The sequence below is a fragment of the Sphaeramia orbicularis genome, chromosome 19 (genome assembly GCF_902148855.1).
Source record: "Sphaeramia orbicularis chromosome 19, fSphaOr1.1, whole genome shotgun sequence".
Lineage (NCBI taxonomy): Eukaryota > Metazoa > Chordata > Actinopteri > Kurtiformes > Apogonidae > Sphaeramia > Sphaeramia orbicularis.
The window spans coordinates 25,124,333-25,138,494 of NC_043975.1; the positions used below are offsets into that span (position 1 = coordinate 25,124,333).

The following is a 14,162-nucleotide window of genomic DNA, read 5'->3' on the forward strand; positions in this document are numbered from 1 at the left end:
TTTCTGTGCAGTACTGCAGTGGAATCTATCATCATCCATAATACTCACGTGATAATAAACAGCAACGTGAAAGAAGCCAAATAAAAATAATAATAATTTAAATGTTAATTTAATTTAAAAAGAGCTTTAATAGTGTTGCAGTATATTATAAATACGAGACTGTAAATAGTACTACTTATAAATGTGACTAATCCTTTAAAATGACTAAAATCATGTGGGCGTGTTTATGTTCTATATGTGATTGTGTGTTAAAGAGAAACAACCAGAGGAAATTACATTTGTGTTATGTTCTGGAACAATGATAAGGGTGTGGCCTCTGCAGTTCAGTCAGTCCAACCCTGACCACCTGCACTGCAGCACTGTCCCGACGCCTGCGTGCATGTGTTTGAGTGGGTGTCACCATGTGTCTGTATTAATGTGTGTGTGAGGACACTCTAATTTTGTGCGCATAGGCTTCCATTTGAAGTGTGCAGGGTGTGAGGAGTTGCAGTTATGTGCTTGTCCATCCTGCACTGACTGACTGAGTGTTCAGTGGAGGAAAGGAACCTAATTCATATTTAATGTGTGCTCCTGTTGCAGAGCTGCAGTCTGCTCGTAGATCTGCTGCACATTATGTTCTCATGGTTTGAATTTACAGCCCGTATGCTTGTCTGTACGAAAAGTGTTCCATTAAATGTTACCATAACAGGTTTAGACTGGGTTTGGCAGCTTGTGTTTGACAGTCATTAAGCAAATTAGCACAAACAAGTCTGAGAAAATAAATCACTTTAACAGTCGCTTTTCATTTCATAAATCCTCGTGTGTATTTTTAACATAGGAAGTCATTTTAGCAGTGTCTTCTGATTTTATTATCGCTGCAAACCTGGTATTTTATTCTTGAATATTTACATAATAGTGGCTTATATCTATTCTGATTATGGTTGATTTTTTTTTTATGTTCTTGTGGTGTTTGCTGCTGTTACAGAGCTGGCCAGGGAGCTGGATTTCTCTGTGGAGGAGATCAACTTCATCAGAGTGGAAAACCCTAATTCCCTGACAGCACAGAGCTTCATGCTCCTAAAGAAATGGGTGTACAGGGATGGTAAAAATGCCACAAGTAAGTAGCATTTGTGTTTTTCTTTTTTTGTTTTTTTTGTGAGTTATAATGTGTAGCAGAGTAATGGCTAGATACACTATAACCAAAAAGTTCAGGATATTTCTTTTTTGTAATTTTTTTTGGTCATTTTTGCCAATTGTAAATAAAACTACGTCTGGTCATTAAAAAAATGTGTTTCAATTCAATTCAGTTCACACACAAAAAAGTAAAAAGCACTGTGCAAAAATCCCAAATGAAAAAAATACCCCAAATTAAATTAAAAATATCCTTAAATTTTTGTTTGTAGTGTACTTTACTTGTTAAGTACAGCAAAGTGATGTGGTATCTCTACATGACATGATCATCTGATGTGTGTGAGTCTAATTACTACCTCTCTTCATCTCCCCAGCGGATGCTTTAACTGCGGTGCTGACTAAGATCAATCGGTTGGATATTGTGACTTTGCTGGAAGGGCCCATTTTTGACTACGGTAACATTTCAGGCACACGCTGCTTTGCCGATGATAACGCAGTATTCCCGGATCAGTCCGATGGTAAAGTGTAGCCCACCCTAGCTGAATTCTCAGTCTATCTCTCAGTCTATCCCTTCACCCTTCTCCACCTTCTCTCTGAGCCAGATAGTCAGACCTGAATGTGTAAACACCCAATGGGGCTTCAACTAGCGATGGAAATGAATTGGAAATGACTAAACGCTTCAACTGGTTCAGTGAGCCAATATTAGCGAACGGACCCACAGGTGAAAAGCGTCAGTCATCTGTATTAAGCGGTCATATCAGATAGCTTGTTAGCTCGTCAATGCAATTAATTACCCATTGTTCCATTAATGCAGGTGAAAGATTTCCAGGTGATTCTAAATAACAGCACATTATATCAAATATTTATGAATATTTCAATATCTTCCAAAAACTTTGATTATAACTGAATGAATTTGAAAGTCTGTACCATTTGGGGGGCATGAGACATTTTAGTATGTGTGACTGTTTTTGTAAAAGGTTAAAAAAGCATGAACTTCAGGCAAATGTAACATGCTAATGAATGGGTGTCTCTGTCCCATCTGATATTTGTGTTTATTAAGGTAATGTTTAAGGCATATTTTTCAGATGGGCGAGGGCACTTGTTCATAATTTGGTTCAATGATAGTTATGTTTATGTGTATGTAACTTTACAAGCTCAAAAGTCCAATTTATCGACACCCATCTTATCTTTGTTTTTCAGATTTTGTTTATTATAATATACATGAAAACATAATTATGTAACAACCAATTTACAACAGCAGCATGTTGCTTTAAGCAGTATGGCAAGCCTTTCTCTCTCTTTCTGCCTCTCTCTCTTCTCTTTAATGAAAATTAAATGTGGTACCTACTTGCATACTAAAAGACTCAATGGGGGCCATTTCAGAGCTTCAGTACACTTTATAATTTCATAGCCCTGCATTTTCAAACAACATTACTTAAAATATGGAGGTGCACCTTTTGTCCCTCAGGAATTATGTCAGTAGATTTATATGGCATCACATTGCACATGATTTAGAAGTATCTGGTATAAGTATAGCATTTTAAAGGAAATGTAAGGGTCCCAATCGAATTATATGCAGTAGATGAGTGTACACAATAACAAAAAATCTGAGGTGGGCCTTATTGTGCATCTGTCTGATTAGGTTTCTGAAAGTCATCTTAACACAAAGCTCATTTTTTTTAATTTAACAATGACGCAAAGATGACCTTTTGCAAAGATGATTTGGAGTGAAACCCATATTTGACAGATAAACGGATCACCAATATGCATGGCTATGGCTTTGTTGTCAGAGGCTGTTCGCTCTAATGTCATTGCACTCTTCAGATGGGTGGAGGTCTTTTCAACACATCCATGAGTGTTTCGGAGTGTCTGAGCGCACTTTGAGCAGACCATGCTCTCTTCCAGATGACACTCATAGAGGAGTTGAAAATGAAACACTTCTTTTAAAGTGTCTAACAGAGCTTGTGTGTCGCTGCTGTCAGCTGTACTGTACCTCTCATCTCCTGGGTTTCTTCAAGCCTCCGAGCCTCTACGCTCTACTGTAGCTTCTCCTGCTTTGAGACCAGCAGACTCCCTGCCTCCTCCTCCTCCTCCTCTCCTTGCTTCTAAGTGATTAACTCCTAAAGCAAATTCCCCTGTCATCACTAAGCACAACTAACCAGCTAATACCCAACAATGGCTTCCTTTTGTTAACTTCAGTAGTTTCCTTTACACAACAGCTTTTTCAGCTTCTGATCCCAGACCTGCAGACTGCACATATGTCCCTGCCAAGCTGTTAACCCTGACTGAGTAGAGTAAGAAATGAGAAATATAACAACTCCCCGTGTCAGCAAGGGCCACCCGCAGTTTGTTCTTGGAAGTCGTGCAGAACCCCAGCAAATTTAAGCCTTTTCTGCAAATGTTGCACTTCTCTCCTGCCTACCTCTGCACTGTAACGGATGGCACCTACAGTTCATTAGCTTTAGCATTCAGTAAAACCCGCCAAGTGACCTCTTCAACTCCCCTACTTTCCATCTACTCCCTTTAAGAAAATGTGGGACATATTTAATCCCGACTTCTCAAATCCCAAAAATGTGATTGAATGTTTTGGTTTTTTCTTTTCTTAAAGAAGCCAGTCTGAAAAACACATGGAGTATGCAGAATTTGCTGCTTGAAAATGTGTTACTGCTCATGTCTAAAAAAAGTTAAACATTTTTGCTTATCAATGGAGATAAGCAAATAATTACTAATTCTGATTTGGGTCATTCTGTACAAACTCATCCAGCCTTTTCAGGTCATGTCATGGATTTTCTCCAGAAAATATCATGTAAAATGAAATAATCAAGTAGTCAGCTAAGAAAAAAAATGAACAAAATAAGGGAATATTGCAAAAATCTTCAAGCAGTGTTATCATTTCTTCTAATTTTTAAGACATCTGTAATGAAGATTAATGCAAGTTCCAAAAAAGTCTAATAATTATTCTTACACAATCAAAACATCTTGGGTAAACTTTTTTTTTTTTTAATGCAAGACACTGTATCTTTCAAATATAATCAACACTGTATTAATACTACAAAAATATACTTTTATTTTAAGAAAGTGGTGAAAAACAATGAAAATGTGATTTCTGAAATCAGAGCTGAAAAAATCTGAAAAGGATCCTCAGGGTTTCTTTGTAATTCAATAGAAATTTCAAACTACTCCAGTGAAAAAAATGAACGATTCAAATACACATATTTGTGACAAAATTAAAGGTAAAAACTTAAATATTTGGGGTAGAACTTTAGGATTTTGCTCATGATTTTTAATTTTAGGGAATTCCATGAGGTTACCTGGGGAGACATGGGTGGATTAGTATGAAATGATCCACTTGCGATACTTTTGCTTCTGCAGCTTCTAAAATATTGAGCCTCCATCTTCTGTCATCTTGTCTGTGTGTTAACCTGTTCATTTTTACATGCTGTGCTCATGTTTTCATCCGAGTCTCGTCTAACAGTTGTTCTTGTGTATTCTTTGTCTTTCTTCTCTTGTGAACTGTGTAATTGCAATAGCTCCAAAACCTCTTAGGTCTCCTCCATTTCCCTTGTGCCCTCAAATGCCCTGTTCCGTCATCTCCCTACCCATACCCTCTCCTCCAGCCCGTTGCCTCCCTCATCCCTCCCCTCCCGTCACATCTTCACTCTCCTCATCTTCCCCTCCATTCTTTCAAAGCCACCTTGCCTTGTTCTCCCTTCCCTCCCCTCCTGCTGACCCCCCTCCCTCCTCTGCCTTTATCTTTCCATCCCCACCCTCCACGCCTCCCGTTTACATCCTACCTGTCGCTCCTGTTCTCCCTCACTTCTTCACTCTGCCTTACTCCCAGCCTTCCTCCCCTCGAAGCCCTTCAGTTTTGCCCTGCTCCTCCTTCTTTTTTCCTGCTCTTCCCTCTCCCCCCTCCATGCCTGCTGCCTCCTCTCCATCTCTTCCCTCACCTACTTCACAGTCACCCTCTTCTACTTGTGTTCTTTTTTCTCCTCCTTTACCCTCTGTAATGGGTCCTTCCCCCTCTCCTCCTCCTCCTATTTCTCTTCCCCTGCATCATTGCTCTCCTCCTCTTCCTCTTTCTCCCTCTCCTCCATCATCTCCTCTACCTCCTGGTGTCCCTCCTTACTTCAGACGGGATCACTCTGTTCCTGAGCTCTACATCTAGTTGCCTATTGTTTGTTCTCTGCCTCTTGAAATCAGCAAAACTAAGCTATTTGCGATATGCTTGTAAACTAATGCTTAAACTCCTGCCCGTAATCTTAAACTGACATAGTTATCACGCTAAAGTCAAGATTGTTTATATGTTTATCAAAGACTGTTCATTTTCTACTGATCCATATCTGCATTTTGAGGATTAACAGTACTACCAACAGTACCAACTGTTGTGGTTTAAATCATGATGAGGAAAAACTATGCAGATGGCATCAGCGTAACGGAATATATAGCATTTTGTCGTTTATAATCTGTCTTTCATTGCTTTGTTTCCATCTTCTTGTGATCTGATCATGTGTCTTATGTGTGTTTTTTGTAATACATACTGTATATGTAGGGCTGGTTCAGCAGTACTCAGTGTGCTGTCTAAAGAAGAAGAAGAATAGCTTGACATTTCAGGAATGATGCTTATTCACTTATGTGTTGCTTCAGAGAAAAACTGGTTAAAGACTGAAACCAGTTTGTATAGTTCCAGTAGAAGGTGACACAATCTGTATATCAGCACCTCTAAGACCCACTAATTATCACATAATGTGTGAAAACAAGTCAGAGTTTCACAGAGGGTTATGTACCACATTTTTACAAATTGTCGGCATGCATCTTGGCTATGAGAACTGTGTAATCTACTATAGGGAGTTCACAGTTTGTAGAGCTGAATGTATGATGAGATGTACTATGCACTATATAGATGGCTCAAATTGTCCTACAAAGCATTGTGAAAAGAAACTTAGATGTTGAACATAATCTTTTAAGTTTCTTTGGATCTTTGCAGACAACAGAAGTCAACAAAATTGAATGCACCAACATCAAGGTTGGGATGAAGAAGCTGCCTGAACATGTCTGCAGGGGCTTCTTTCATTTGGCCGTAAAAAAAAGCCACAATTTTTCAGCATTGCTTTTAATCAGTTCTCTTGTTTTACATAGCACCACCTGTTGTCTGCCTGTCAAAGGACTGCACATTGCCACTTTGCCACCTTTTGCTGCGATAAGTCAATAAAACAGGTGACAAAACAGGTGGCTGAAAGAAACTTTCAATGCTGAAAATTCAACAGTATTTTCCATCTGAAAATATTATTTTTAATTATGTATACTGTGCTTTTTGTTGTGCATAGATAAAGCAGTAGTTGTTTCCGGTTTATTTTGTGCACAAAGGTCAGTTAGACACAGCAGATTCTCACTAGAACCTGCTTTACTCCTCACTGCATCAAAACAAGAAAATGCCACTTTTTAGCAAAACTGCACAGGTTACAACATTTGTTTGAAAAGTCATAATGATAAGATATACTTAATTAAGTGTAAATAATAATATTCAAAAATAAATAATAATTATAAATTCAAATAAAGTATTAGCTATTATTTATGACACAATTTGAACTATACACTGGTAATAAGTGTATTCCTAAATGTCAACCTATTTAAACCCTATGTACCTTTGAGCAAATGCTACTTTTAGATAACACAAGTGATTTTTTGTATACAAGTTCATTTCTCATTCCATCACTTCCACCACTCTACCTCCCTCCTTTCCTCCCTTCTTGTATCTTTCCCTCCCTCTTCCTTCCCTCCTTCTCTAATCCTTTACTCCTGCCATCCACTCAGGATACCAGAATATAGATCTGGAGCTGCAAACCCCCACAGAGCTGAACTACGAGCCCCCTACCCCACTGCGCTCAGACGACTTCTTTAGCGAGGGCGATGCTAACTTAGACTCCCCTAGGTCCGCCCTTACTAGACCTAGTGACCTCTCTCTCACTCAGACCACCAGTACCTCCAGCAGCGAACCAGTCACGGTCATACCAGGCCTCGGATCTAGTGCCCCGGAGGTTACCCTCGCCGGGGCTGAAGAAATAGGTGAAGAAGCAGCAGGGGGGAGAAGAGAGATAAAGGTTTCTTATGAGTGTCCTGATAATGACAGAAGAGCAGTAGAGCAACAAGGAAAAGTGGCAGACGGGCACACTAAGGCCTTAGAGGAGGCAGGTCACAGTGATGCGAGTCAGGGAAGAAACCAAGTGATTACAGCCTCAGACGCCGAACACAGAAGTGGAGGGCAGCGAGAAGAAGAAGAAGAAGAGGAGGAGGAGATGACCCAGGAGAGGCTTCAGAGTCTGCTGGAGGATATAAAGCAGGAGGGAGGCTTGGAGGATGAGGAGATGACAGAAGAGAGAGTAAATGCCATTCTTGAACAAGTACGGCAAGCAGAGAAGGACATGTGTTCAGTTCCAGGCTGGCGAAGTGAGACATCCAGCACAGTGGTGGAGTCGGCAGCCCCTGGCCACAGCTCTGGTCCTGAGGAGGGCAGGTGGGATTTCAGTTTACTGTTTCACTACTGTTTTTTGATAAGAACATGTTTTTCTGAGACCCAGTTGGTAAAAGTTTTAGCTTTTTACATTAAATAATTGGAAACAGCATGATGCAAAACTTTTTTCAGATACGTTTTTTTATGGAATGTTCTTTGCAGTGTACATTTGTTTTTTGTTTTAAGTAAAGCTGTCCACTACAAAGGACAAAAAATAGATTACTGGGTCTCAGAAGGATATTTCACAAGAAAACATTTCAATTAAACTGTAAACAAGTCTTAAGTATTGTATGTATTTATGTATGATCTTCACTTATTCATATTGTATAACATAAGCCCTCACACCATCTTATTTCCTTCTGTTGTATATTTTATCGGTCCAGCCCTGACAGCCTAGCTGATTCATTGGAGCAGCCCCCGACCAAGACAGACAGACAGAATGGAGGCCACACTCATGCAGCCAGGAACGGAAAGGACGACACCAAGAGGAAGGGGTCTCAGGAGGACAGCAGCACAGCAGGACCGAGCAAAGGACGGGACGAGAAGGCGGAAAACGGAGACAGATCCCAGCACAAAGTCCAGGTGGGACTCTTGGATTAAAACTAACAACCCATGTTTGTTTTAGGGTCTATAGCAGCTCAATCTGACTTCAAACAGGCTGGACCAGTAAAATAACAGCATATTAAACTGTTAATAATGACTAATCCAAATTTTTCTCTTTGTTTTATTGCAAAAAAGGTAAAATTACATTATGAAAATGTTTACATTTACAAACTGCCCTTATGTGCAAATTGTGAATAACCATGAACAACCTGAAATTTCCTAAGAAAAACAAGTGAATTTTAACAGTAGATTTGCAAATGCACAAAATATGTGACAACAGGCATCTGGAACTGAAAAATATAACATTTAATGTCCTCCTGAGACCCAGGAAAGTAAGTGTTTTGGCATTTTTACGTTAAATAAATGTCTTGATTGGAAACGGCATAATGCAACAGGTTTTTTAGATACTTTTTTATGGAATGTCCTTTGCAGTGGACAGCATTTCAACTGTGAAACTCTTGTCTCCTATAAAGGACATAAAGTGCATTGCTGGGTCTCAAAAGGATAAATATTTTTCTATGTAATTTTCTACTAGGCCGGTTTTGGCATACTGTATGTTTGACACCCCTAAAAGTCTAGAACATCAGTCAGTACTTGTTTTACTTTGTATCCTAAGCCATGTTTCCACCTAATGTACCTGGAACGTCAGCCCTGGAACTCTGGTGCCAGCAGCTGAAAGGTTCCCTCAGTTTTCCACCATGTTCTTAAGACCCAAGAAGACGTGAAAAAGTGATTTATTTGGTCATTTATTTGGATTTGTGTCCTCAGTAAGGTCTGGCCATTATCTTCCGTCCATATGTCACATGCTTTCCTCGGTAACTCCATGGTAATCTGTCCAAGGAGAGTGGAAAAACTGAAAAGACAGCTGCAGATTGTTAAAAATGGTCAAATAAAACACTGCAAGTACAAACTAAACATAAATTTTCCATGCTTCAAGCCTTTAAAGTCCTGGCTCTGTCAAGATATAGGTACACCGCCATAAGCAGGGACATCTTTGTCAGTGGTAAAATAAAGTCCCAAGAACTGAATTTTGACCCTGGACCATGTGGTAAAAATGTACTGAGATTCTCTAAAAGTCCATGTGGTGGAAACACAGCCGTGCCAATTTATTTTTAACTATAAGTGACTCTCAAAAACAGAATAAATGTCTTCATGTAAACAATGTGGGTCATTAATGGCGAACTATCGGGCTGCCTTCATCAGGGCCATGTTAGAGCTGACGAGTCGGGCTCTGACGACGACGCCACAGTTACCACCACAGTGTATCGCAGACGGGTCATACTTAAGGTGTGTTAGATCAGCCTCCTGTGTGAACGGCCTGAGCCACTGCAGGCTCAGCATCAGAAGCTTTGTGCTAGTCTTTGGTGTGTGTGCAGTTACTGCTACCTGGTTGGTGGACTGCTGGTTTTTGCTTCCTGTTGCTATGAGACAAAATATTTAGAGCAGAATTTTTAATATTGGGTTTTCAGTAGAGTATTAGATGTGACCCATGTTTGATGAGTGGCAAACACAGCTGAGGACCTGTTTTCTTTATGACAACGTTTTGTGTTGATAACATGTACAATTAGTTGTATCTGAGTGTGCAAAATAAGTGATCTGTGCTACTGCAGGCTTGTGTTTTGATGTGTTGTGAGGCCATTTTAACATGTTTACTTTATCTGCATCAGCACGACTTTTGGTTGGCTTTGTGATTTTTTGTCAAACACTCTTTCCCTGCCAAAAGACAAAATAGGGGCTGTACTTTACAAAAGAAACCCTGTTGTTGCTATTTTTCCTTTCTGAAATTGGCAGCATCAATGACAGTTTAGACACAGCTCTGAATATATCAGATATATAGACCACTGGTTTTACTATTAAGTTTCAGAGGCTTCATGGTCATTTTTTGGCCAACTCAATACTAATGATTTAACTTGGAGTCCAGAATCCAGAATGAAATACAGTCACGGATAAAATTATTAGACCACCCCTTGTTTACTTCAGTTTCTTGTTCATTTTAATGCCTGGTATAACTAAAGGTACATTTGTTTGGACAAATATAATGATAACAATAAAAAATAATTTATAAGAGTTTAATTTCAGAGCTGATATCTATCCATTTTCCATGCTTTTCTTGATAATAACCAAAATCTCTTAAGTTCTTACATCAGTATCTATGGAATTGTACTGACAAAAACAGTGCTTTTAGGCATTCCATGTTTTCTTTTGTTTTAGTCACATGATACACACAGGAGTTAGTACTTGATTGGATAACCATTATTTTTTTTAATGACTTTTGATGGTCTAATAATTTTTTCCGCAACTGTATTTGGTGAAATAATGCACTGGTAGCTTTCACACACCTTGGCTCCACTAGTCTTTTAAACTGGTGAGTGTTTTATTTGAGCAGCTCTGCCTTGTGTGATGGCATGTGATCATCTGTTTTCATCTTGATATTGCTATTTTTCCAGAGCTGTGGGTCATTCATCTGAAAATAATCCTAATTTTGGATTTGATTTCAAGTCTCTATTTGTGTTTTGGCAGGAGAAATAATCCACTATGGCAGACAGGCTGAAAGATGTTTGGGAATGTTGTTGAATTTATTTGATTAATAGTTTATCAAACCCGTAAATTTCAAACCTGTGCCCTTAACGTTACATGCATCCCAGCCATCATTTACAAGCTGTCCCTCTCCGTCCTTCTGTCTTCCCTCCATCTACCACTCACCTGTCTTTAAACCGTCAACCCCAGGGCGAGGAGGCCAGAAACATTCCCGGAGAGTCGGTGACAGAGGAGCAGTTTACAGATGAAGACGGGAATCTGGTCACCAGAAAAGTAACCAAACCATCCCCTCATCACTCCACTTCCTGTTTCATCCTTACTCTACCTACACTATGCACTTTCACACTCACTAGCTGTATGCAAAATAGAAAGAACAGCAGGAAAACAATGTTACACCAGAACAATTTGGCTTAAACATAATGCTTCCAGGACTTGGCCTTATGCAGCAATATTCTCATAAATCATTCATGTTTTCATTCGTTTATATCCAAATCTACTTTTACTTAGGTGTGGTGAATAACAAATCACAGTGATCGTAACATGGAGGTGCATCTACTGTTATTAGCATAGCAGACACACAAGAGCAGATGTGTCATTTACATACAGTCCACCCTTGTTTTTTTCAATTTCTTGTTCATTTTAAAGCCTGGTACAACTAAAGATACATTTGTTTGGACAAATATAATGATAACAACAAAAATAGCTCATAACAGTTTAATTTCAGAGCTGATACCTAGCCATTTTCCATGTTTTCTTGATAATAACCAAAATCACTTCAGTTCTTACATCAATATCTATGGCATTGTACTACCAAAAACAGTGCTTTTAGACATTCCATGTTTTCTTTTCTGTCTGTTTTAGTCACATGATACACACAGGAGTTAGTACTCGATTGCATATCCATTGTTTTTGATGACTTTTGATGGTCTAATAATTTTTTATGCGACTGTATACTGCTGCACATGAACAAGAACTGGAGACATGACACTAAAATGGCTGGAGGATTAACTTTAGCAGGAATGAAATTAATGCACTGTTAAATATAAGCAATGTAAATGTGATTTCCAGAGCATAGAATAGAGTTTATTGTCACTGTGTGTACAATGAAATTAGCATTAGCATTAGTGCAAGTGTTGTTCTTCAAATATAAAACAACTAAGTGTGCTGGTAATTTTCACTTCCATATGAATAGAGCTAAAAATAAGAAAACACTGGTGGATCCCAGGGGTCAGTGGTGAATAACAAAGCAAAAACCAGCCATGAAATAAAAATAAGAGACTTTTTGTTTACTCCTTCCTGCATGAGGCCCACTATCTATCTTTAACATTAACAGACTAGAAGCACTCGGAGAGCGCAGACCTCCGCCAAGGCTGATCAGTGGCCCCCCCCACCCCTGATCACCACCAAAATTTAATCATTTCTTCCTTATCCCATTTCCAACAAACCCTGAAAATTTCATCCAAATCTGTCCATAACTTTTTGAGTTATGTTGCACACTAACGGACAGACAAACAAACAAACAGACAAACAAACAAACCCTGGCAAAAACATAACCGCCTTGGCGGAGGTAATTAACACACAAAAGCATACAGGTTATACCTCACACAACCTACATCACCCTCCTTTTCATTATTTCTGCCCACAAAACCCTCCCCTGCTTTCCCTCCCCTCTCCTCTCCTCTCCTCTCCTCTTTTTTTTTTTTTTTTTTTTTACATGCTTTTGCTCCTTACAGGTGATCAGAAAGGTGGTGCGTCGAGTGGTCAACTCAGAGGAATGGCGGGAAGGAGAAAGCGATACCGTTTCAGAGTCAATAGTTGGTGATGGTGGTGATGGTGGTGGTGTAGCAGTAGGTGGAGCAGACGCTGCTTCTGCTGCAGGAAAAGGATCCACAGGGGGAAAGGGAAAGAAGAGGGGGAAACGATCCCGGCAGGGCAACAAGGCAGAGGAGGCCCAGAGGGGGAAAACTGAGGTTGGAGTTGACTAGTGTGGAAAAACATACGCTGATCGTTTTGCTGTGCATCTGTAGTATTTAGTGGAACTTATACCAACAAAGTCAAAACCACATGTGGAAACTAACATAGGAAGATACATTTCCTTCTTTTAACTTGTAATTTTGCTAACACATCTTGTTTGCAAACGGAATTAGTACTAACACTTTTTCTCTTCTTAATCTCATCTTTCTTCCAGCATGTTGTCTGTTCTCTCATGACGAACATCTGCTGAACTGAAATGCGCTTCATTATATCACAGAAATTGGATTTCACAAAACATCACACTAATTATTTCTCCCTCTCTGTCCTCTTCCTTTGTCTTTTTCCACAACTCCCTCTCGATCAACCTTGTTTCCTTTCTCCGTGTCTCTCGCTCAACGCTTAGACTGGAGACAGTGCCAACAAAAAACAAGGGAAGAAGGGTCAGTCATAACAGTGGAGTTCTTAACCTGGTAAGAGCCATTATTCTCATGTTTGGCTGCAAGGTAAAGAATTCCTCATGGATGTGTGCATATATAAAATTAACATTGTAATAATGAAAAGGTTGCATATTTTGTAATTATGTAAGATATTATGTCTCCATGTAAAGTGATCTGCCAACACCTTACGACATATAGAAAATTAACATCAGTAAATGACGCGATGAGTGTTACCAAACATACAGATAATATGTCTGGTAATCAATTATTAAATTGAAGTATTTATACATTTACAATAAGTTAAAACTGTGTCAAGTTATAATTTCCTATTTGTGTTCTTATTAAACCAGGTATTAATTTATTAACTAGTTTAAAGAAGCTATTAACAGTTAATTTTTAGTCTACTCTTACAAATTCATCTAATACTTAAGATCATTGGTGCAGCTTTACAACAAAAAAATGTTGCATATGACGCAAAGATGATATAATGTGAAAATTACTAAAATGAACTGGTTCTAGCTACTACGGTGAAGATAAATTACTTCTGTTTTGTATAATTGACTGAATGTCTTTGGGTTTTGGTCTTTTGATCAGACAAAGGCAGTCTTGTATTTAAGTTTAATTAAAAAAAAAAAAAAAAACTACAATAGGAATCTTAACATTTGTTTTTATTCTCATAGAATAAATGATTGTCTAAAAAAAAATATAGCTGTAGCAACAGCTGCAACGAAGCTCTCTAGTCACGAAATTAAAAATTATAAATAAAAATATTAAATACAGCATGTTGCACCAGTCCAAGGGCCACCATTAGGTTTGCTGTTTTAGTAAAGTTATGACCACATATGCATTTCTCAGTCTCTGTATTAAAGCTGCATATGAAGTACATCACCAATTTTTCATCAAATCTGTAAAACCCGAGTGATACATTAAGTATCATGAATCCGTTAGTCTTTCTGTGATTACTAACGGATTCATGATACTTAGGCTGT

At 38.8% G+C, this 14,162-nt stretch overlaps 1 protein-coding gene across 31 annotated transcripts in view; it reads left to right on the plus strand.

Annotated features, from left to right (window-relative positions):
* The window catches only part of LOC115439715 (ankyrin-3-like), a 157,397-nt gene that overhangs the window by 141,184 nt on the left and 2,051 nt on the right, over positions 1 to 14,162 (plus strand). For 25 of the 31 annotated variants that reach the window (XM_030163666.1, XM_030163659.1, XM_030163667.1 and 22 more), the window contains 7 exons: positions 965 to 1,096; positions 1,485 to 1,628; positions 6,925 to 7,624; positions 8,005 to 8,203; positions 10,952 to 11,035; positions 12,496 to 12,732; positions 13,140 to 13,206. In XM_030163666.1, the coding sequence (XP_030019526.1) occupies positions 965 to 1,096; positions 1,485 to 1,628; positions 6,925 to 7,624; positions 8,005 to 8,203; positions 10,952 to 11,035; positions 12,496 to 12,732; positions 13,140 to 13,187 (1,544 nt within the window). In that variant the 3' untranslated portion in view covers positions 13,188 to 13,206. Of the gene's footprint in view, positions 1 to 964; positions 1,097 to 1,484; positions 1,629 to 4,640; positions 6,536 to 6,924; positions 7,625 to 8,004; positions 8,204 to 10,951; positions 11,036 to 12,495; positions 12,733 to 13,139; positions 13,207 to 14,162 lie in introns of those variants that run through there. The other 6 variants (XM_030121369.1, XM_030163669.1, XM_030121367.1 and 3 more) reach the window with 6 other exon arrangements.